This window comes from Calliphora vicina, chromosome 2 (genome assembly GCF_958450345.1).
Source record: "Calliphora vicina chromosome 2, idCalVici1.1, whole genome shotgun sequence".
Classification (NCBI taxonomy): domain Eukaryota; kingdom Metazoa; phylum Arthropoda; class Insecta; order Diptera; family Calliphoridae; genus Calliphora; species Calliphora vicina.
Window position 1 is genome coordinate 86,979,742 of NC_088781.1, and position 25,073 is coordinate 87,004,814.

The 25,073-nt window shown below is 34.9% G+C and overlaps 1 protein-coding gene across 1 annotated transcript in view; it reads right to left on the reverse strand.

Annotated features, from left to right (window-relative positions):
* Positions 1-25,073, reverse strand: part of Naglu (N-acetyl-alpha-glucosaminidase) — a 103,805-nt gene that overhangs the window by 10,549 nt on the left and 68,183 nt on the right. Inside the window, exon 3 of the mRNA XM_065500164.1 lies at positions 976-1,376. Within this exon, the coding sequence (XP_065356236.1) occupies positions 976-1,376 (401 nt within the window). The remainder of the gene's footprint in view (positions 1-975; positions 1,377-25,073) is intronic.

Genomic DNA, 25,073 nt, shown 5'->3' on the forward strand with positions numbered 1-25,073 from the left:
TTGTATAGATTTCTTGAGGTAATTAATTACATAAATATTCGTATTTACATTAACATATTAACTTTATGACACAAATTTAATTTTTTACAGAGAATTCGTGAAGAACATGGGTCATACTGGCCACTGCAATCCACAAAATGAATCAATGCAATTTTTGTAATATGTTATGTTGTTTGTAATCAGTATCCTTTTAAATATTTTTCGTCTTTGCATCTTCTTTAACATCGCTATAAACCAACCACTGTTTTTCTAATTAATTATTTTTATTATTTAGATAATAATTCATATCCAACCCTATGAATGTGGAATGTCCATCTCTATATCTAGATCTGTTCCAGTACAGTAAAAATTAGTGATACTGTAATCAATTAGTTGTTAAGTATATTATGACTAGTACTGAAACAGATCAAGAGATAGAGATGAATATTCCACATAGTACCATTCACATTCATAGGGTTGGATAGTAATTGTTTTGCACATAAATTTGTTTGTAACATTTTACTCCATAAGTACTTTTATGAGATCTAAACATTAATGTAACCTTTTTATTATTATTTAATAAAGATAAATTATATAAAAAATACATTTTATTGTTATTAGTACTAGAGCATAGAAAAAATAGTTAATTTAACTAAACAGATATTTTATTACATAGATAATTTACCAAAAATAAAATAAATAAATAAATTTACTTTGCTATCATTTGTAATTTTGAAAAGTTTATAAGTGAGTTTAACCAAAATTTTTGTTGATTTTTCGAACAAGGAAATCAGCTAAAATTTTTGGCATATTTACTAAATAACTTTGTAAATGCCATTCTACCCTTGCGCTTAGTTGAATTTATACTATATTTTTAGGCATTGTAACCTATAGAATTTTTTGTGTGTAGTTAAGGATTTTTTTGTGTAAAAAAGTTTGCAATAAATAGAAGTTGAATAAATAAATTATTTTACAATATTTGAGATATTGGCTTACCATGGTAAAAATGCAGGACCTGACATATGCAAATTTATTTCATCTTCCGTTAAACCCAATTCTAAATAGGTTTCATACCATATTTGCTCTTGTATGGGTGCTATAGTAAGACCTATTCCCATCATAGCCATCCAATCAATGTGCTCAACCCATTTTGACCAGTTCCACCATATGAAACTGTAACCCCATGTGCAGACATTTTGATAATAAATAACATCACTAAAAGATTTTGATGTTATATTAACATAAGGCAAATAGATGTCATCTTCAATATATATAGGCTTGTTGTACCAATAAATACTTCTATGAAGATAGTACTTCAGGTAGTGATGAAATCCTTTAGCTGCAGATATTCCATCGTATCCAACAATGGAAATTTTATTGGTTGTAGTTTTAAATATCTGTTGTAAAAATTAAGCAAAGGGAAATGTGTTAGTAGTGTTTAAAAAACTCTGCAATCAATTGAAAAATATCTTCAAATATGAAATCATGATCATTTTGATCTGTAGTTTTTCTTCTTCTTGTCAGAAAAATTTTCGGGAATATAAAAAAATATTATATTATATTTTATTTCTTGCGTCATTTAATTACACAGTGCAACAGTGAAAAAACACACGATCATGACTATATAGTTTCGACTCTACTACCAAAATGTAGTAAAACCCTGTACTCAGTTTGTCCATTTTGGTGACCGATTTTTTTTTATGGGCCCCCAAAGTTTCTGAAAATCAGTGGGGCCTCTAAAAAAGGTGGCATCAGTTTTTGGTTATCAGCTAATTCACACTTTGTGATACGGCTTAACTTTATATGGCAATAATATAGCTAAGAGCCCGCCAAATAAATTTTGTTAAAATTTTTTCCAAAAAATAGCTTTTTCGTGCACTTATGTTGAAAAAATATAGGAAGAAAAATTTTTTTTTTTACTTTTTTTAGAATAAATTCCAGGGTCTCCTAATTTTTCACTAACAATATTTAGCAAAGTTGTAGCTACGGTAAAGCTGAACAACTCATGAGATCATATCAATGCATTCTGAACGTGTTTAATCACTCTAAATAGCACATATACTACGTTTATACGCACGGCTTATTCGTAAATAAAAATATTGCATTTAGAAAAATTTGCCGCATAAACAGTGAATTAATTTTTTATTTGCGAATAGCTAACTCACGAAAACAATTCCTGATTAACGACACTATTTGCAAATAAGATTTTAAGCATTGCCATATGTTTTATCATTTTTAGTTTATTAAGACTTTTTTAAATATTTCATTGTGTTTTTGCATTAATTGGATTGCGAGACAAATATGAATTTTAGATTCTATCATTTTTGCATTTAAAAAATAAAAAATGTATCATATTTTGTTCAAAAACATTACTACCAATTTATTAAAGTTTACCATCCGGCATCACATAAAAACATAAATTTTCCGACTTATAAACAGTGAGTTAGTTAATTGCAAATAATTTTTTTTTGCGAATAGGCTACGTATAAACGTAGAAATAAAGACTACTTTGTAGCTTAACAATTTTCGTTTTTACTATTTTTTGACTCTAAAACAAAGATTTTTTGTTAAAATAGTATGATCAAGTCCACACTTCTATGTTGTGCTGTATTATCTACTCGGCTGAAGTGTTCGGAATGGGGATCAGTGAGTGGACCCTCAATGTCACACATTTAAAAAAAAATCGCTAAAAATCCATTTGTGATCCGAATGAGCTGAAATTAAAAAGATAGATAGATCTAGAGAAATATGCTTTTATCTGTAGGTTATCTCTGTTAGTTCAAGAGATATTTAGGTTTAATTTTCTTTTTTAAATTTTGCTCTATCTTTTTTTGTATTTTATATATGATGGGCCTACGAAAGGTGGAAATTTGTTTTTTATATATGACGTATATATGCGATAAAATTCTAAAGAAAATAAAACAAATCTGATAACAATTATTTCGTACCTATAAAAAGTTACACTCAACCAAAGTTGAAGCATCTTTTTATATATTTATATACTTGCGTGTTTTTTAAGTTTTTTCCCAAAAAAGTCCCCATACTTTTTCTTTTATAAAAAACTAATTTTCTTCGTGGCTTTATACATTTTTGTATGATCTGGAAAGAGAACTTAATGCAAAAAAGTATAAAGTAAAATTTGACTAACTTAAGCGAACATTGTACCCACCAACCTTATCCAAACTTGGCCAATTTTGAAACAAAATTTTAGGTTTGAACAAAACAATTCTAAAAACGCAAAGCGCCGATCCACAAAAACTCATCATATTTGTATAGCCCTATATATTGGTTATATACATACAAAACGTTTTTACTATCATACTGTAAATAACTTCAAAGTGAGCTATATTCTAAAAAATCTCAGTTTTTGGAACACATTTCCCCCGTTTTAGGAATTTCGATGTTTGAAAACAAAGAATGGTAACATTAGTGATGCCATTGACTTAAGAACATTTAGATCTATATTACTTCCAAATTTTATTGTGATGTCTGTAACTGTTCGAATTTTACATTAATTCAAAGTTTTTATTTTTCTTGATGGAAAATCACCATTTTATAATATTGTTAGTTTTTAAGGTAAAATACGTCCGAAAAAACACAAAATTAATTAATTTTACTAAAATCTCAATCTCCAAGTCATAAGGTTTCCACCGATATCAAAAACTTACTCTTCTTAAGCTCCACAAACCTTGACCACTTTCAAAAATTTTAATGTTTTTTCATATCTTGCATCAAGCCGGTCTTGCGTGATCAAGATTGGATAAACTGATGCGCCCGGATCATACCGATAATGATTTGCCCATTCTTCGTTATTCCAGCACAATAGAGAAGTATATACTCGAACATACATTTTTAACAAAAAATTTTTGTTTTAGAGTCAAAAAATAGTAAAAAACTAAAATTTTTAAGCTACAAAGTGATTTTTGACAGCTATTTAGAACTAGCTAAACCCGGTCCGCGTTGCTGGCCCTTAGAAAACATTTTATATTGCACATCGAATTTAATATACAGTGTCGGACAAAGTCGTTGATACAACCTTCAATGTTAATACATGTGGTGGCATTCGGGTTGGTTGCAATGAATTCAAAAATTCAGTAGGATAATCGAAGGCTTGTTCTTCGTTCATTTTACTGTGCCAATCTATTTGTATTGTATTGTTTCGCCAGGCAGTTTCAAATGTATTTGCTTATTGAGCTTGCTAGCATCATAATTTGTTGGTGCCAAAATTGCATGTTCCCACAGCCAATCCGAATTGTTGTAGTTGGTTGTAGGACTTGGGAATATTTTGTCGACAACGTCTTTAAATTCATTTGCATTTGGCAGAAGTCCGGGAATGAAATCTCATTTGTGGAGAGATCAATTGGAATTTTTCCATTTCCGATGTCCGACAATTGTTTTGAGAAAGTTGCAGCGCATGTTTGTTGATAGCGTTCGGCTTCTTTAGCTTCATTTCCAGTGAAATAAATTTGAAGGAACTTCGTACTTGGGAAGCGGGATCAAATTCTGTGGTACATTTGGCCTTGAACTTTAAAGGTGGGCATGAAACCGACGTCATTTGAAAGCATGAGTTGTTCTTTTGGATAATTTCAAAGAAATGTAACTTAGAAACAATAACTGGTGGCAGAATAACTTTACCGTTGGAACAGCACATTCCCGGGGATTCCTTAGGGAACTTCAAAATGCTGCAATGTAAGTAATATTTGTTCATAGCGCCAATCAGTACATCCTTGTGATTTCTGTAGTCATCATAGTTATTGTAATAAAAGTATGATTTACAGTGTTACCCGCTATGCTTTTCTGAAGATTCCGTAAAATTTTATCAAAATCGGTCCAGCCGTTTTTGAATCCATATGGAACATATATACACACATCTGTTTTTATACATAGATGGCATTAGCGGTATAATGTAATAATTTGATTTTTACACACCTCTCCGCCCACAGACCGAATATCAAAAATCTGACTATACGGTGTTACCCCCTGGGCTATTCTGAAGATTCCCTGAAAATTTCATCAAAATCGGTCCAGAAGTTTTTTATATATATAGATGGTTTTAGCGATATAATGTAAAAATTTGATTTTGCCACGCCCCTCCGCCCACATACCGAAAATCAAAAATCTGACTTTACAGTGTTATCCGCCAGGCTATTCTGAATATTCGCTGAAAATTTCATTAAAATCGGTCCAGCCGTTTTTGAGTTCATTCGGAACATACATACAAACATCCATTTTTATATACATATATAGATAGGGCATTAGCGGTATAATGTAAAAATTATATTTTTACACACCCCTCCGCCCACACACCTAATATCAAAAATCTGTCTGTACAGTGATAACCGCTGGGCTTTTCTGAAGATTCCCTGAAAATTGCATCAAAATCGGTCCAGCCGTTCTTTGTATATATAGATGGCATTACCGGTAAAATGTAAAAATTTGATTTTGCCACGCCTCTCCGCCCACAGACCGAAAATTAAAAATCTGACTTTACAGAGTTACCCGCTAGGCTATTCTGAAGATTCCCAGAAAATTTCATCAAAATCGGACCAGCCGTTTTTGAGTTCATTCGGAACATACATACAAACATCCATTTTTATATATATAGATAGGGCATTATCGGTATAATGTAAAAATTAGATTTTTACACGCCCATCCCCCCACAGACCGAATATCCCTGAAAATTTCATCAAAATCGGTAGAGCCGTTTTTTATATATATAGATGGCATTAGTTGAATAATGTAAAAATTGGATTTTTACACTCCCCTCCGCCCACAGACCGAAAATCAAAAATCTGACCTTACAGTGTTACCCGCCTGGCTATTCTGAAGATTCGCTGAAAATTTCATCAAAATCGGTCCAGCCGTTTTTGAGTTCATTCGGAACATACATACATACATACATACATACCCACATACAAACATCCATTTTTATATATGTACTAGCTGAACCCGGTCCGCGTTGCTGGCCCTTAGAAAACATCTCTTTTATATTGCATCTCGAATTTAATATACAGTTTCGGACAAAGTCGGTGATTCAATGAATTCAAAAATTCAGTAGGATAATCGACGGCTTGTTCTTCGTTCATTACTGTGTCAATCTATTTGTATTTTATTGTTTTGCTAGGCAGTTTCAATAGTATTTGCTTATTGATCTTGTTAACATCATTATTTGTTGGTGCCAAAATTGCATGTTCCCACAGGCAATCCGAATTGTTGTAGTTCGTTGTAAGACTTGGGAATACTTTGTTGACAACGTCTTGAATATTCATTTGCATTTGGCAGAAGTCCGGAAATGAAATCTCATTTGTGGAGGGATCAATTGGAATTTTTCGTATAGTCATTGGGAAGCGTGAGCAATGATCCAAATCTGTGGTACATTTGGCCTTGAACTTTAAAGGTGGGCATGAAGCCGACATCATTTGAATGCATGTGTTGTACTTTTGGATAATTTGAAGGAAGTGTTTGGAAATAGGATTGGCGCCAGAAATGTAACTTAGTAGCAACTCAGACGGCTTCATAACTGGTGGCAGAATAACTTTACCGTTCGAACAGCACATTCCCGGGGATTCCTTAGGGAACTTCAAAATGCTGCAATGTAAGTAATGTTTGTTCATTGCGCTAATTAGTACATCCTTGTGATTCCTGTAGTCATCATACTTATTGTAATAAAATCCGGGCAACTTTAAATCGATTCTTTCTCTTGATCGAGTCATTCGGGAGCAAACAACTATATGCTGTTGAGGTGTTTCTGCAGCACTCGATGAAGATGCACTGCGACGCATTTGCTGAAGCCGTCAATCTCGTTCTCTTCCCGTTTCTGCGACTCTAGACGTATATGCCCTTTCGAAAACAAATTTTATTTGAATAAAACCGTTATTTTTTATTAAAAGTGATATGCGGAGAGTTATTCAAAATATTATTTTTTTAATAGATTTCATATGGAAATTTTTTAATCATGCACCTAATTTGCAAGAGTAAACAAAATTGTTTATCATCGATTGATAATATAAAAGAACTTCTATAGTAGCGGACATGTGTTGGAATGTTTTCCTTTTTTTCTTTTACACCAAATCATTAATTTTTAGAATGATGTTAAGCAACAAAATGAAAATTTTCATTGTTTGAACGTTGGAAATAAAAAAAAGTATTTATGTATGTATATCTGTTACAGTGTTACCCGCTATGCTTTTCTGAAGACTCCGTGAAAATTTTATCAAAATCGGTCCAGCCGTTGAGTCCATATGGAACATACATACACACATCTGTTTTTATATATAATGGCATTAACGGTATAATGTAAAAATTAGATTTGTATACACCTCTCCGCCCACAGACCGAATATCTAAAATCTGACTTTACAGTGTTACCCGCTGGGTTATTCTGAAGATTCCCTGAAAATTTCATCAAAATCGGTCCAGAAGTTTTTTATATATATAGATGGTATTAGCGGTATAATGTAAACATTGGATAATGCCACGCCCCTCCGCCCACAAACCGAAAATCAAAAATCTGACTTTACAGTGTTATCCGACAGGCTATTCTGAAGATTCCCTGAAAATTTCATCAAAATCGATGGTGCCGTTTTTGACTTCATTCGGAACATACATACACACATACATACCCACATACAAACATCCATTTTTATATATATAGAAGATAGATAGATAGATAGATAGATAGGGCATTAGCGGTAAAATGTAAAAAATTTGATTTTGCCACGCCTCTCCGCCCACAGACCGAAAATGAAAAATCTGACTTTACAGAGTTGCTGAAGATTCGCTGAAATTTTCATCAAAATCGGACCAGCCGTTTTTGAGTTCATTCGGAACATACATACAAACATCCATTTTTATATATATAGGGCATTATCGGTATAATGTAAAAAAAAGATTTGTACACGCCCCTCCGCCCACAGACCGAATATCAAAAATCTGACTATACAGTGTTATCCGCTGGGCTATTCTGAAGATTCCCTGAAAATTTCCTCAAAATCGGTAGAGCCGTTTTTTATATATATAGATGGCATTAGCGGTATAATGTAAAAATTTTATAATGCCACGCCCCTCCGCCCACAGACCGAAAATCAAAAATCTGACCATACAGTGTTACCCGCTAGACTATTCTGAAGATTCCCTGAAAATTTCATCAAAATCGGTCCAGCCGTTTTTGAGTTCATTCGGAACATACATACATACCCACATACAAACATCCATTTTTATATATATAGATATAAATACCTAGATATGTTCGGATTGCATTGATATGTTCACAAGAGTTATTCAGATTTACCGTAGCTGGTAGTTATTCTAAAAAAAGTAAAAATAAAAATTTTCTTTCTATATTTTTTCAACAAAAGTGCACGAAAAAGCTATTTTTTGTAAACAAATTTTAACAAAATTTATTTGGCGGTCTCTTAGCTATATTATTGCCATATAAAGTTAAGCCGTACCACAAAGTCTGAATTAGCTGTTAAACAAAAACTGATAATACCTTATTTAGAGGCCCCACTGATTTTCAGAAACTTTGGGGGCCCATAAAAAAAAATCGGTCACCAAAATGGACAAACTGAGTATAGGGTTTTACTACTCTTTGGTAGTATATACTGTCATGATCTTGTGTTTTTCCAAAAGTCTTCATTTGTTGCATAGTGTTATTAAGTAATTTTTAAATTTAATCATTTGTATCGGAATCTGAAGAAAATGTCACTGAAACTTTTTTTGGATTGAATGTCTAAGAATTTAGTCTTTTTTTGTAAGAAGAATTTCACATGAAACTGAGAATAATAACCAACATCGAACTTGAATATTATTTAATTCATTATATAAGATTATATACATAATTATTAAATTTAGTCAAATTAACAAACATATTTCAACACAAAATTCTTTTAGGAATGTTTTTTGAATAATTTTATGTCATCACCTTAAATGCAAACGGACGTAACTACACTTTTATTATACCCTACACCACCATAGTAGGGAGGCACAGTGCTGCCAAAGTCACCTTTGTCCGGCCAAAAGTCGAAAAAACAAGTTTTTAGTTTAGCAGATGAAAAATTATCAGAGTAAGGTCCCTTACCTCAAATGCCCGTCATAATTTCAGTTTGAATGAGGCCTTCACACGAATGGCACACTACCGTAGGAAAGACCGACTAGTAGGAGTTTCCGTTAAACACGTGTCAAAGTTTTTGTAATCAAGCAAATCATACGAAACAAAATGGATTCTACAGCTGAAGGTAAGTACAATACGAGAAATCAAAATCTGAATGTAAATTTATAAATAGTAATTTGTTTGACAGCGATATGTAAGGACTATTTCTTATTTTTTAAACAAAATTGATGTGATCGAGTGAAATTTTTTTCCAGCTTTTTCCAGCTCTCTAAGCTATTGGAGATAATAAGTCAAAGTATTATTTAACAAATAAAATAAAATTCAGCTGCACGTATTTGCAAGTTGCCCTACGTTCGGCAAAAACATTGCAAAAATACTTTCTAGCTTTTTTTTTTGCTTGTAAGGTGGTACGCTATGATGTACATGAAATAACATAAAATGCAACACCACATTTATATATATAAATATACAGTAAACTCTCGAAAACGTGAACTAAGGTAGAGCTACACAAATACGTATGCATTTTAGTATGTAACATCGCCATATTGCATTTCACCATTGTAAATTTAAATATAACTGAAAAGTTATATACCCTAATAATATCAAAACAAAAACCTTTAATCAATTAGCAAATTCATTTAATTTTTTACAAGTTTGTTCGTATGAAATGACGCCATATTAGGTCGTCCATTTTGAATTTGATAATTCTGATAACGGATTCGAAATCAGCGACCCCAAAAACCCCCATATACCAATTTGTGGATAATTTTGTACATTTTTCGACTTTTGGACGGACAAAGGTGCCTTTGGCCGCACTGTGGGAGGGTATAATGCATTTGTGCAGATGTTTGTAACGCCCAAAAATATTAGTCTAACACCCACCTTAAAGTATACCGATCGACTTATAATCACTTTCTGAGTCGATTAAACGATGTCCGTCTGGCTGGCTGGTTGTCTGTCCATGTAAACCTTGTGCGCAAAGTACAGGTCGCAATTTTGAAGATATTTCAATAAAATTTGCTAAATATAGTTTTTTTCGGCCCAACGACCAAGCCTATTGAAACTGGCTGTAATAGGTCCATTATTTAACCTAGCCCCCATACAAATGTCCTCCCGAAATTGGACTTTATCGGTCACAAATGTTTAATTTATATATATATAAATTAAACATTTGTGTTGCTTGTCGCAACAGGGCATAATAAGGCCTATTTTTTTGGCGAATGAGCTCTATTTCCTTACTCTTATGAATTTTAAGCAAAACTGATTCAGAATATTATAGTCCAAATAATTATAAATATACTCTGAAACTTTTACTAAAATCGGAAAACGTTAACCCTTAAATCGTGAAGGTCAAATGTCAAATTTTTAAATATTTGGAATCGCAGGTACGGAAAAACTATAAGAGATATTTTCATAATTTTTTCACATTTTTATTCCTTATTATCTTCTCAATAAATCCCAATGAGATGATCTAAAAATTCTGAAATTTGTTTAAAAAAATTTTAAAAATTTGAAAATGGAGTTTTGAAACTGCCGTTAAAAATTTAATTTTTTTTGGTCATACCATCGAATAGGTTAACGGTATCCTACGAAGACAAAAACTCATATACTAGTAAATATGGATATATTTTAAGTAAAACTGAGCTTTTACTTTAATATTATCAAAATATGTTAATTTTGTTCCTACATTTCTTGTTCTAGTTGCCTGAGGCACGTTAATGGCCTGGAGAATTAAAAAAATTTTAAAGTTATTAAAAAATAACTTTAAAATTTTTTGACCAATTTCTGTTTTTTATGTCTCATTAGAAAGACAATTATGTACACATTTCTATTCTTTTAAATTAAATTGCAAAAGTAATTTTTTAATGGCAAAATTTTTACAAAACCTGAAAAAAATCCATTTTTCTCCTTGTAAATGCATCTCAAAACTTCAGAGGGCTTGCCCCCAACCTTAAGCCTTAACCCCAACCGATTTACCTAAAATTTTTTTAGGATGATTTTTTTACTAATGTTCACCAAACTGAGGGGTGAGAATGACCAAAATCCAACTTTCGTTTATTAAGGGTCACCCTAGTGCTTTATCCATGTTGGCAGATGGGACGGCACACAGTGGCTCATTTTCGGTTTTCATCGGCCAAAACTCTGTAATTTTGGAACCGATAGAGATATTTTAGAAATTTTTCTCCAGTTTTAATTTTATTAAAATCGGTTCAGCAGTTGTTGAGCAATTTAACTTTAAAATTGAACTTTTAATTTTTTATAGCATTTAGTATGAAAATGCGTTTTTTTTTAATTTTTTGCACCAGCTTTACTTATAAAAAAGTTGTAAGCAGATAAAAACAAGTAAGGAAGAATGTTCGGCCAAGCTCGACCATATAATACCCTACACTATAATTTATTTCGGTTTATGTTTTTCGGAAGAGGGCATTATATGGGAGCTATGACTAATTATGGACCTATCGACATGAAATTAGGTCGTGTGATTTATGTATATATGGAAGTTATTTGTGTTGAATTTTGTGTTTACACCAACATTTTTAAGAGATTTATGCTCGTTAAAGTGATTTTCGGAAGCAGGTCTTATATGGGAGCTATGACTAATTATGGACCGATCGCCATGAAATTAGGTCGTGTGATTTACGTCTATATGGAAGTTATTTGTGTTGAATTTTATGTTTATACTAACATTTTTAAGAAATTTATGCTTGTTAAACTGATTTTCCGAAGCGGGTCTTATGTGGGAGCTATGACTAATTATGGACCGATCGCCATGAAATTAAGTCGTGTGATTTATGTCTATATGGAAGTTATTTGTGTTGAATGTTATATTTATACCAAAATTTTTAAGTGATTTATGGTCGTTAAAATGATTTTCGTATGCGGGTCTTATATGGGAGCTATGACTAATATGGACCGATCGCCATGAAATTAGGTCGTGTGATTTACGTATATATGGAAGTTATTTCTGTTGAATTTTGTGTTTATACCAACATTTTTAAGAGATTTATACTCGTTAAAGTGATTTTTGGAAGCGGGCATTATATCGGAGCTATGACTAATTATGGACCGATCATCATAAAATTAGGTGACTTTGATTCAGTTTATATAAAACTTATTTAGAGCAAAATTTGTGTAGATACCTATATAAATTAAAGTTAATTTCGGGAGAAAATTTGTGTGGGTGCTAGGTAAAATAATAGACCGATTTCAGTCACTTTCAATAGGCTTCGTCTTCGGGCCGAAACAAATTTATGTGCCAAATTTTATCGCAATATCTTCAAAATTGCAATTTGTACTTTGCGCCAGTTATATGACCATGTAAAATAAAAATAGAAAAACAAGTTGGGAGTAATTTCATTCAAATGAGAAAAGTGTTCAAAAAACAGGTCAAAACAGGTCAACAAGTATATACGGGCTTAAAGAGGACACTTTGGCCTTTCTCCTGGTAGTAAAATTTGTTTAACCCCTTTTGACCCTAAGCACTTTTATTCCACTGAAATTCAAATTTGACTACCTGTGAAAACATTTAATAACACAGTAAGTGTAAACGGTACAGTGACAAATCATACCAGTTCTTAAAGACCATTATTCTACCAACAGAACAATAAAAAAATCATCCAATTATCGATAATAGTTTGCGAGTAATGATAATTTACTTCTAATCAAATTTACGCATTTTTTTTATAAAATAACATAAAATATTTGACTTTAACAGCATGCCACGCACACAATTGATAATATTTTTATCTAATTTTTTGGCTACCTTAGTGTACTATTGAATGGCATTAAAATTTTTGAAATCGGAGTTAACAAAAAGTTGGACTTTTGGCCGATGAAATTGAGATATGAGCCACGTTGCGACGAGGCTACAGAAAAAACAAAAATTCAAATCCAATTACAAAATTCATAAAGTCAATTGAATATTTTATTGAAGTGGGACCTATCACAAAAATCACAAAATCAAACAACAAAATTTGTAAATTTTATTGAAAAAAATTTTTTTTTTCTTATTAAAATATTGTTACGAAATTGTACTTGAATTCAAATATAACGATTTTAACTGCTGATTTAAAAGTAGCATAATGCTTTCAAGTAACAGTGCTGTAAAACTGTAACATATCTGTGGGCATTGTTAAATAAAAGCTTTCAGTTGATTTGATTGTAAGTTGGCAACGCTGTATTCGAGTTCGAATAATCAGTTAAAGAACATTGTAGAAAGTACACCACAGATGGCGTATGATCTAGAATATTCGAACTTTGACAGTTAAAGAGCTTTCTAGATGGTAATGCAGTGTTATAAATAGTGGCAGAGGTTGCAGTCGTTATTGAGTTGATCAGAGACTCTTTTCGAAGAAACATCATCTAAGTGCCTTAAAGTGTGTTATGTTTTTTTCATGTAAATTCGTGTACATTATAAATTGTGTCTGTAATTCTGAGAATTTATAAACCTGTATAAAAAAACATTGAGTGGCTATTTAATTCTGTGGTTGTTGTACATTTTAAATAAATAAAGAGTTGTTACAATTTTTAAACTACTAAACGGCTTTTATTTGCAATCAAAAGTATCCGGTTTATTTAAAGGAAATAAATCAGCGTTTTGAAAAGGTTAAAACGTAACAATTGGTGTCAGAAGTGGGATTGCAAATTAATAAGCATGAAGTTTGAGGAACTAAAAGTTGAACAACTCAAGAAAGAATTGAGTAAGTTGGAGCTACCAACAGCAGGTAACAAGGCAGAATTGCAGAAGAGACGAATTCAAGCGGCGTGATATTGACATCGGTGCTTACGAATTTGAGTATAAGGAAGAAATGGAAGTTTCTACCCGTGCAACAACAAGCAGCATGGATTTATCCACAATGTTTGCTGTTATGATGGAGAAATTTAAAGAAGTTCAAGAAACTTCTAAAGTAAACAACGAGAACCTGGAAGCGAAATTGAACGAAAATTCTAGAACCATCTTAGAAAAAACTCAAGTAAACAACGAGAAGCTGTTAGCTGAAGTTCAAGAAACTTCTAGAGTCAACAATGAAAAATTATTAGCTGAAGTTCAAGTCAACAACGAGAAACTCCTAGCTGAAATGAAAGCGAAATTTCAAGAATCATCTAGAGTCACAGAAGAGAAAATTCAGGAAATGTCTGAAGCTTTTAACAGCAGAGTGGATGGTATTGACAAGAAGGTGTCAGATTTAGAAAATGGTGTTGATCAAAAACTGCATGACCTAGAAATAAAATGCCAAGATGGACCGGTGCGAGTTATTTCAGAAGCATCTAGCAGAATAAAGGCCCCTAGTTTTGATGGCAGCACTCCATTTAATGTTTTCAAGTTCCAGTTTGATACAGTTGCCATTAGAAACATGTGGAACAATGAAGAAAAAGCTATAGAATTGATATTGGCCTTAAAAGGGAATGCCGCAGTAGTTCTTGAAAGCGTGCCAGCAAGCAACAGAAATTGTTATGATGACATAATGGAGGCGCTACAACGTAAGTACGGTGGCGGACATAAAAAAGAATTATACCGAATGGAATTGCGTGGTAGAGTGCAGAATCCCAAGAGACGCTACAAGATTTTGCGTTGGAATTCGAGCGTTTGCTACAGCTTACTTATCCAGGGGAGAACAACCCATTTTTGGACCATATCAAGATAGAGGCATTCGTCAATGGCATTCGCGATCCTGAAATAAAACATGCGGTTTGTGCTATACCTAAACCATCATTTGCTGAAACAGTCTCTTTTGCACTGGCGCAAGAAACGGCGAAAATAATTTCAAAGCCGCAAATATGCAAGGTGCGCAATATCGAGGTTGTTGCTGAAGACGAGAGAAATATAGTCGACGAATTAAAAAAGGTCTTGGAGGCGTTTAATGATAAGCATAGCAAAGCCAGAGTAAAATGTTATAATTGCCGTAAATCTGGTCATATTCAGCGAAACTGCAAAGCACCGAGAAAACGAACCAGATCTGTTTCGCCTCCAAGAAACAACCAGCCGTCAAATCATCAATCGTCACAAGAATCACCTTTAAACTAAAACGAGCCCATAGTGCTAGAGCTAGCTCCCACATCTGAGGGCCCCACAATCTCCATATCAGTAATGCAGAAGAAAAATAGCAATCTTACGGCTAGTGGATACATCAACGGTCAGAAGCACATTTTTACTATAGACACACGAGCGTCGCAGTCCATCGTCAAGCCCGATTTAGTCAAAAACACAATTGAACCATTACGTGGGGTAATCATGCTCACAGCTACTGGGGAGCCAGCCACTGTCTATGGTAAAGTAAATGTGAAAGTAACCATTGTCAATGTTAGCGTCAATCATGTATTTATTGTTGCCGATATTGTGGACAAAGTAATCACTGGTGCTGATTTCATGATTACTCACGGCATTACTTTGGATATGGGACAAAAGGTTATGATTTGGCGAAATGTGGAAATACCCCTTGACGTCGGATATGAAAATAAGACTCAAGTGAGAAGGCTAGTTACCGTCGATCATCAGAAACTGCCACCACAGTCATAAACTTTAGTGTGGGCTCGTATGGAGGAAGATTGTGAGGACAACAGTTTTTGGGTGGTAGAACCAATGGAAATAAAATGTGATCTTATAACAGCAAAAGCCCTCGTTAAGCCCTGCAACAACAGAATAGTTCCGGTAAGAGTGCTTAACCTGTCTAGCTCTGAAAAAGTCGTTAAGCCAAATTCCGAAATAGGTCGATGCACTTCAGCAGAGGCAGTAATCAATTGCGAGAAAAACCCGGAACCTGCCAATAAATCCACCAAGGAACACGAGCTATTAGCGGAATATGTGGGGAAATGTGTAGGAGAATTAGCGCCGCTAGTGCTAGTGATGGATTATGGCAGTTTAATGTGATGCTCTTTGGACTCTGCAATGCTCCAGCCACATTCGAGCGTTTAATGGAACATGTGTTGAAAGGACTTCACTGGAAGATATGCTTGGTGTACCTCGATGACATAATTGTCATGGGGAAGTCTTTCGATGAACACTTGAAAAACCTTGAAGAAGTCCTTAAACGAATAGCAGCGGCTGGACAAAAACTTAGCGTAAAGAAATGTGCATTGTTCCAGAAAGAAGTTAAGTATTTAGGGCATCGCGTAACAGCAGACGGCATATCAACAGATGAGGGTAAAATACGAGCCGTAAAGGACTTGCCTCGTCCGAGAAATCTTCACGAATTGCGCAGTTTTCTAGGCCTTTGCACGTACTACCGACGATTTGTACCGAATTTTGCCAGTGTTGCCGCAAGCCTACATGAGCTAACGCAGAAGTCGCGAGCGTTCCTGTGGAGTGAATCTCAAGAACAGGCATTCCTTCAGTTAAAGGAATTGTTGTGTACAGCCCCAATTTTGGCATATCCCATCCCAAGGGCGAAGTTTGTGCTAGACAGCGATGCAAGTGGATACGGAATAGGCGATGTGCTTTCGCAGGTGATCAACGGGACGGAAAAGGTCATAGGCTACTACAGCCGAATACTTTCCAAGCCTGAGAGAAATTACTGCGTAACGCGACGTGAACTCCTGGCAGTATTGGAGTGTATGGTCAGCACTTCCAACTGAGAACCGATCATTCTGCCCTCAGGTGGTTGTTGCAATTTAAACAACCTGAAGGGCAACTGGCTCGTTGGATTGAGCGGCTTCAGAGCTATGACTTTAGCATCGAGCACCGGAAGGGTTTGAAACACGGCAATGCGGACGCGCTCTCAAGACGGCCTTGCAACGTGGAATGCAAGCATTGCGCAAAAGCCGAGAGAAAGGAATGTGTCATTGACGTTCGACTAATGCATATAGAGTCCAGTGCAGATTGGTCTGTATCGCAGAGAAATGACCCCATACTGTCAAAAATAATATCGGCAAAAGAAGAAGGCAGAAGGCCAGCCCGCAATGAAATATCGGCCGAAAGTCCACTGATGAAATCATATTGGGCCCTATGGAATAGTCTACAATTGTTAAATGGCTGCTTATACCGCATATGGGAAAGTGCTGACGGTAAAACAGTGACAAATCTAATTGTTGTACCATCCTCTAAAATAAATGAAGTAATGAAAGAGTTTCATGACGGTACCAGTGGTGGTCATCTTGGTGTGATAAAAACCTTAGAGAAGCTAAAACAACGTTTTTATTGGGTGGGTTGTCAGCAAGCAGTAGCCGATTGGGTAGCCAATTGTCCACAATGCATAGCAGCGAAGGGCCCAGTAAGAAGAAGTCGTGGACAACTTCAGCAGTATAACTCAGGTGCGCCATTCGAGCGGATTGCGATGGATGTAGCAGGCCCTTTCCCTGTCAGTGATGCTGGAAACCGTTACGTTCTAGTGGTTATGGATTATTTCAGCAAATGGCCAGAGGTATATGCAATACCCAATCAGGAAGCTAAAACGGTTATAAGCGTATTTGTGAACAACTGGGTGTGTCGCTATGGTGTTCCACTGGAATTGCACTCGGATCAGGGTAGAAATTTTGAATCCGCCGTATTCTAGGAAATGTGCGACTTATACGGAATAAGAAAAACCAGAACAACGCCACTGCATCCTCAATCTGATGGCATGGTCGAAAGATTCAATCGTACCCTGGAGGAATATTTAAGAAAAGTGGTCAGTGCACACCAGAAGGACTGGGATGAACACATACCAAAATTTCTATTGGCATACAGGTCAGCTGTTCATTCGACCTCTCGAACACCTGCAAAAATTGTCTTCGGGACAGAACTCAAGTTGCCTGGTGATTTAGAATTCGGTATTAAGCCCTCATCAAATAATGAAAACACTTCCCAAGAGCAAGATGACCTTAACGAACTTCACGAATTCGTACGCAGACGAATAAAAATGACCAGCAACAAAATGAAAGCCAGATACGATCGAGCAGCGAATTCTGAGGGATTTAATGAAGGCCAACTTGTACTGCTGTATAACCCACAACGCAAGAAAGGACTGTCTCCCAAACTACAAACCCGTTGGGATGGACCATACAAGGTGATTAAGAAATTAAACGACGTGGTGTACAGAATACAGAAAGAAAAGAGCCTGAGATCTAAAATGAAGGTCGTACATCTAGAACGACTAGCTGCATATGGGAGAAGTGAAGCTATGCCTATTCGGGACGAACAGGCTTAAGCGGGGGGCAGTGTTACGAAATTGTACTTGAATTCAAATATAACGATTTTAACGGCTGATTTAAAAGTAGCATAATGCTTTCAAGTAACAGTGCTGTAAAACTGTAAGATATCTGTGGGCATTGTTAAATAAAAGCTTTCAGTTGATTTGATTGTAAGTTGGCAACGCTGTATTCGAGTTCGAATAATCAGTTAAAGAACATTGTAGAAAGTACACCACAGATGGCGTATGATCTAGAATATTCGAACTTTGACAGTTAAAGAGCTTTCTAGATGGTAATGCAGTGTTATAAATAGTGGCAGAGGTTGCAGTCGTTAGTGAGTTGATCAGAGACGCTTTTCGAAGAAACATCATCTAAGTGCCTTAAAGTGTGTTGTGTTTTTTCAAGTAAATTCGTGTACATTATAAATTGTGTCTGTAATTCTGAGAATTTATAAACCTGTATAAAAAAACATTGAGTGGCTATTTAATTCTGTGGTTGTTGTACATTTTAAATAAATAAAGAGTTGTTACAATTTTTAAACTACTAAACGGCTTTTATTTGCAATCAAAAGTATCCGGTTTATTTAAAGGAAATAAACCAGCGTTTTGAAAAGGTTAAAACGTAACAATATTTTAACTCTCAATGAAACATATTATATGAAATTCCTGCGTAACGCGACGTGAACTCCTGGCAGTATTGGAGTGTGTGAAGCATTTCCACAAGTATTTGTATGGTCAGCACTTCCAACTGAGAACCGATCATTCTGCCCTCAGGTGGTTGTTGCAATTTAAACAACCTGAAAGGCAACTGGCTCGTTGGATTGAGCGGCTTCAGAGCTATGACTTTTGCATCGAGCACCGGAAGGGTTTGAAACACGGTAATGCGGACGCGCTCTCAAGACGGCCTTGCAACGTGGAATGCAAGCATTGCGCAAAAGCCGAGAGAAAGGAATGTGTCATTGACGTTCGACTAATGCATATAGAGTCCAGTGCAGATTGGTCTGTATCGCAGAGAAATGACCCCATACTGTCAAAAATAATATCGGCAAAAGAAGAAGGCAGAAGGCCAGCCCGCAATGAAATATCGGCCGAAAGTCCACTGATGAAATCATATTGGGCCCTATGGAATAGTCTACAATTGTTAAATGGCTGCTTATACCGCATATGGGAAAGTGCTGACGGTAAAACAGTGACAAATCTAATTGTTGTACCATCCTCTAAAATAAACGAAGTAATGAAAGAGTTTCATGACGGTACCAGTGGTGGTCATCTTGGTGTGATAAAAACCTTAGAGAAGCTAAAACAACGTTTTTATTGGGTGGGTTGTCAGCAAGCAGTAGCCGATTGGGTAGCCAATTGTCCACAATGCATAGCAGCGAAGGGCCCAGTAAGAAGAAGTCGTGGACAACTTCAGCAGTATAACTCAGGTGCGCCATTCGAGCGGATTGCGATGGATGTAGCAGGCCCTTTCCCTGTCAGTGATGCTGGAAACCGTTACGTTCTAGTGGTTATGGATTATTTCAGCAAATGGCCAGAGGTATATGCAATACCCAATCAGGAAGCTAAAACGGTTATAAGCTTATTTGTGAACAACTGGGTGTGTCGCTATGGTGTTCCACTGGAATTGCACTCGGATCAGGGTAGAAATTTTGAATCCGCCGTATTCAAGGAAATGTGCGACTTATACGGAATAAGAAAAACCAGAACAACGCCACTGCATCCTCAATCTGATGGCATGGTCGAAAGATTCAATAGCACCCTGGAGGAATATTTAAGAAAAGTGGTCAGTGCACACCAGAAGGACTGGGATGAACACATACCAAAATTTCTATTGGCATACAGGTCAGCTGTTCATTCGACCTCTCGAACACCTGCAAAAATTGTCTTCGGGACAGAACTCAAGTTGCCTGGTGACTTAGAATTCGGTATTAAGCCCTCATCAAATAATGAAAACACTTCCCAAGAGCAAGATGACCTTAACGAACTTCACGAATTCGTACGCAGACGAATAAAAATGACCAGCAACAAAATGAAAGCCAGATACGATCGAGCAGCGAATTCTGAGGGATTTAATGAAGGCCAACTTGTACTGCTGTATAACCCACAACGCAAGAAAGGACTGTCTCCCAAACTACAAACCCATTGGGATGGACCATACAAGGTGATTAAGAAATTAAACGACGTGGTGTACAGAATACAGAAAGAAAAGAGCCTGAGATCTAAAATGAAGGTCGTACATCTAGAACGACTAGCTGCATATGGGAGAAGTGAATCTATGCCTATTCGGGACGAACAGGCTTAAGGTTAAAACGTAACAATATTTTAACTCTCAATGAAACATATTATATGAAATTCCACATATAATCAAACAATATTTTTAATAAGACCTGGCAACGCTATGCCTGAGTAGTGGTGTTTATTTATGCAGCTGATCATTTGTTAATTTCTTTAATTAAAATAAACTCAATTATTACCTAAAAAATAAATATTTGTGGAGAATTGCGCGTTTATAATAGTTTGTGTATGAAAAATTATCAAACTTTTATTTTTTTATAACCTGTTTGCTGTTTTGGAGTGTCTTCCTTGCCTGTCGGCTTTTATCTGACGCCATATTTTGTATCTGCTGCTATATATACATAAATTTCTGTGCATAAACCAAAATGTCGCCACCTGCTGAAGTTTTTAAGTGTGGGGATTGCAAAGAAAATATAAACAAACGCCAGGCAAGCATTCAATGCAAGACATGTTCTTTATGATTACATGTTTCATGTTCAGGTATTTCTGACGGTGCCCTTAATGTCCTCAAAGTCAACAAATCGTTGTCGATTTCATGTAGTTCCTGTAATAAAAACCCGCGAGCTGGACTTGAAAGTTTGTTGCAAAAGGAAATAAGCGATCTTAATGGCAAGATTGATGCTTTTATAAATAAAGTTGATGAAGAACAAAACTCTATTAAACAAGCACTGGCTGATACTGTATCCAGTTTTAAATCCGAAATGGCTACCTGCTTAAAAGAAATGAAATCGGAGATTATCGATTGTAGTAAATTAATAATGAATGTTGATTCTTTTACAAGTAAATAGATAACTGCGCTAGAGGAGGAAAATAATATTTTACACAAGAGGCTAAATCGTGCTGATATCGTTGTTAATGGGTTGCCAAACGGTATAGATGACCTTTTTTCTGTTGTGGTTAAAATTGGATCTATATATGATGTGTCTATCTCGAGCAATGATGTTAATCATGTGTGCTATTTCAATAATCGCAAATCTGTTTTGGTTAAATTTAACAGTGTGTTTTTGCGGGACAAAATTATTAGAGAATATTATAAATCTCGATCTCTTAAACTTAATGATATTGTTGGTGGTGATATTGCTCTACGTGTTTATCTGAATGACCACTTTTCTCCGGCTGCTGGCAGGCTAAATGGTATTTGTAAACAACTGATGGCAAAAAAAATTATTAACAAATACAGGATTTTAAATAACGATAAACTTAAAGTGAAGCTGATTATGCCTGATGGAGGAGAAGAGGTGCTTGATTCTGCTGGACTGTTGAGTGATGCTCCATGAATTTATATATTTGGTATTTATTGTTGATATTTAAGCATTATTCATTAACAAGTTGATACATTTTCATATTTTATAAATTTTTGCATTTATTTTTACCTTTGCTTTCTTTTACAAATTATTATTTAATGTTATTTGTTATTTTTTCAAATGTGAAGCTGTGTATTATGCGAAGATATTTTGTTTAGAATAATGAAGATTTTATTAAATTATTATTTTTATCATATTTACATCTCTTGGTTCCCCGCTGTAATATTTTTCTTTTACTTCTATGTCGGTTAACTTAAATATTGGTCCATCTTTCAGTGACAATTCTTATATTAAATCTGTTTTAAATCCCTATATGAGTTATTTCAAAGCGGGTCATATTAACTGCCAGAGTCTCAGGCCCTCGGCGGACTATTCTAAGATTGATAAGTTGAGATCAATCTTGAGTGGTTCGGTATTGAATGTTTTCGGAGTAACTGAAACTTGGCTCAAACCTTATATTTCAACTCGATCTGTTCAAATTTCTGGTTTCAATTTTTATCGAAATGATCGCTTGAATACAAGAGGTGGAGGAGTGGGGATTTATGTTTCTACTGGTCTTAAGAGTAAAACAGTTTTTAAGGTTTCGGACTTTGGAACGTGTGAATCGCTTTTTGTAGAAATTTCTTTTGGTAATACCCTGGTTCTGTTTGGTGTTGTTTACTTGCCTCATGGTGACTTAGTTTCCTTCGAGAACTTACATTATGAAGTGTTTTTGAAATACTCGAATGTTGTAGTTGTTGGGGATTTCAACTGTAATATGTTTGACACTGTGAGATCTTGTAGCATGAGAGCATTGTGTTTGAGAAACAATTTGTTCGTAGTTCATAACTCTAGACCTACCCATTTCGATGTTGCTCATGGTTCTACATCTTTAATTGACTTTTGGTTGGTCAGTGATATATCAATGTTAAGTTTTTCTGATCAACTACAGTGCCCATTTATCTCACATCATGCTTTAATATTTGGTTCATTTTTGTTTAGTGTGGAACAGATAGATGAGTATTTTGAATTTAGGGACTTTGACTCTATTGACTGGGATGGCTTGGTGAGGTTTTTTGAAGCTTTTAATTTTGAGGACTTTAATGGTAGTAATGTTGATGATCAGTGCTCTATTATTTCTTCACTTTTTAATTCATTGCTGAGTTTTGTTCCTGTTGTCAGGAAAAAAATTTGTTGTGCTGATAATAATTGGATGAGTTCTAGGGAAGTTATGTTTGCAAGATCTCTTAGGGACCTAGCATATCGTTATTTTAGACTTTATCGTTCTGAAGAGAACTGGAGAATGTATTGTAGGTATCGAAATAAGGCCAAAAGTATTGTACGCAGGGCTAAGAGGAGACATTTTTCTAAACTATTTTCGGGTTTAGATACGGCAGGGTTGTGGAAAGTTTTAAGAGGGGCTGGGTGTGTTGGAAGCGATTCAGTGGACTTCTGTGGTGATGCTGATGTCCTAAATGACTTTTTTGTTTCTGGTAGTGGTTCTAGTAACATTGATGGTGTTATCTTTGATAATTATTCTGATTGCCAAAACTCTTTTTCATTTCGCTGTATAACTGAGCTTGAGGTGTGTGAAGCATTAGAGAAAGTGAGGTCTCATTCTGTTGGAGTTGATAATCTTCCAATACGTTTTATTAAGTTAAGATAAATTTATCCACTTGTCTCTAATCTGATATTGGATTTATTTAACCACATTTTGATGACATCTACTTTCCCTCAGCTTTGGAAGACTGCCCGAGTTGTTCCAATTTCTAAAGCTAAAGCTGTTCACAGTCCTGATGATCTAAGACCGATTTCAATTCTACCGGTATTATCTAAAGTTTTTGAACATGTTATGAAGGAGCAGATACTTGCGTCTAATTTAGTGACTATTTATGATGGGCAACATGCTTACCGTAAAGGCTATAATACCACTTCAATGCTTCTTAGTATTACAGATCACATTAGAAGGCATGTTAATGCCAGTGAATTGAGTATGCCTATATCTCTAGATCTTTCTAAAGCTTTTAATTCTATTTCTTTTTCTACCATGGTTAGAAAGCTTAGAGATGAGTTTCATTTCTCTGGTACAGCCTGTCGTCTTATTTATTCTTATTTGATGGATAGGTCACAGTTTGTCGTTTTCAATGGACAGACATCATCTTTGCGAACTCTTCACTCTGGTGTTCCTCAGGGGTCTGTTTTGGGCCCTCTTTTATTCATTTTGTATATGAATAGCCTACCTGAATTTATTGCCTCTCCGTTGTGCAGATCTTTTATATTTGCCGATGATATCTTCTTGCTTTTTAGAAGCAGTATTGATTTTCCAGACGTTTTGCAAAATAATACTAACTTTTGTCTACAGCATGTTCTTGAGTGGACTTCATGTAATTCACTAACAGTAAATCCCTCTAAAACTAATGCAATTATGTTCGGCCCAACAATTCGTTTTTTTCCTAGTTTGAATATTGTATATGACAATGTTAGTATTAACTTTGTTGAATATCTCAAATGTTTAGGTGTTATTTTAGATACTAAACTTTCTTTTTGTAACCACATTGATATTGTAAGCTCTAGAATTTTTGGAGTTTTACGCAGAATTTACTCTATTAATTTCTATTTGCCTACGCATATTCGGTGTAAATTGGCTCACTCACTGCTAATGTCGCAGATTTTGTATGGGCTGGAAATTTTTTCTGGTACCTGTTCTATGCACCTGTGTAGGATTAAGCGTTTGGTGAATTCAGTGGTTTGGTTTGTATATAATGTAAAGCGTCGCGAGCTTGTTTCTTACTTTGTTCGATGTTTCCTTGGTTGCACCTTTGATAATTTCTTAAAATATCGGAATATTATACTGTTTTACAATATTGTTAGAAGTAACAAACCACTTGCTCTGTGCAATTCTTTTGTATTTACGCGATCAGTTAGACACCCACAAATTTTAATACCTAAAATTAATTTGTCTTTTTTTGAGAGATCATAATGGTTAGAATTGCTCGAAGGTGGAATGTTTTACCCATTTCATTGCGTCTTTTTTCACATTCTAATAACGTGTTCCGATTAAAACTTTTATGCCACTTTTCCGAGTCAATATTGTAATGAAAAACGATTCATTAAATTGATTTATTTGTACATATGTATATAATATAAATTGTTGCTGAATGGGACCTTGTGATATTTAATTTTCCGTCACTTTTTATGTACATATTATTTATGGCTGGGGAGCCTACAGTAGATGAATTATGATTGTATATAATATATGTATATTATGTTGGTTCATTTACCTGCTTGTTTTACTATTTTC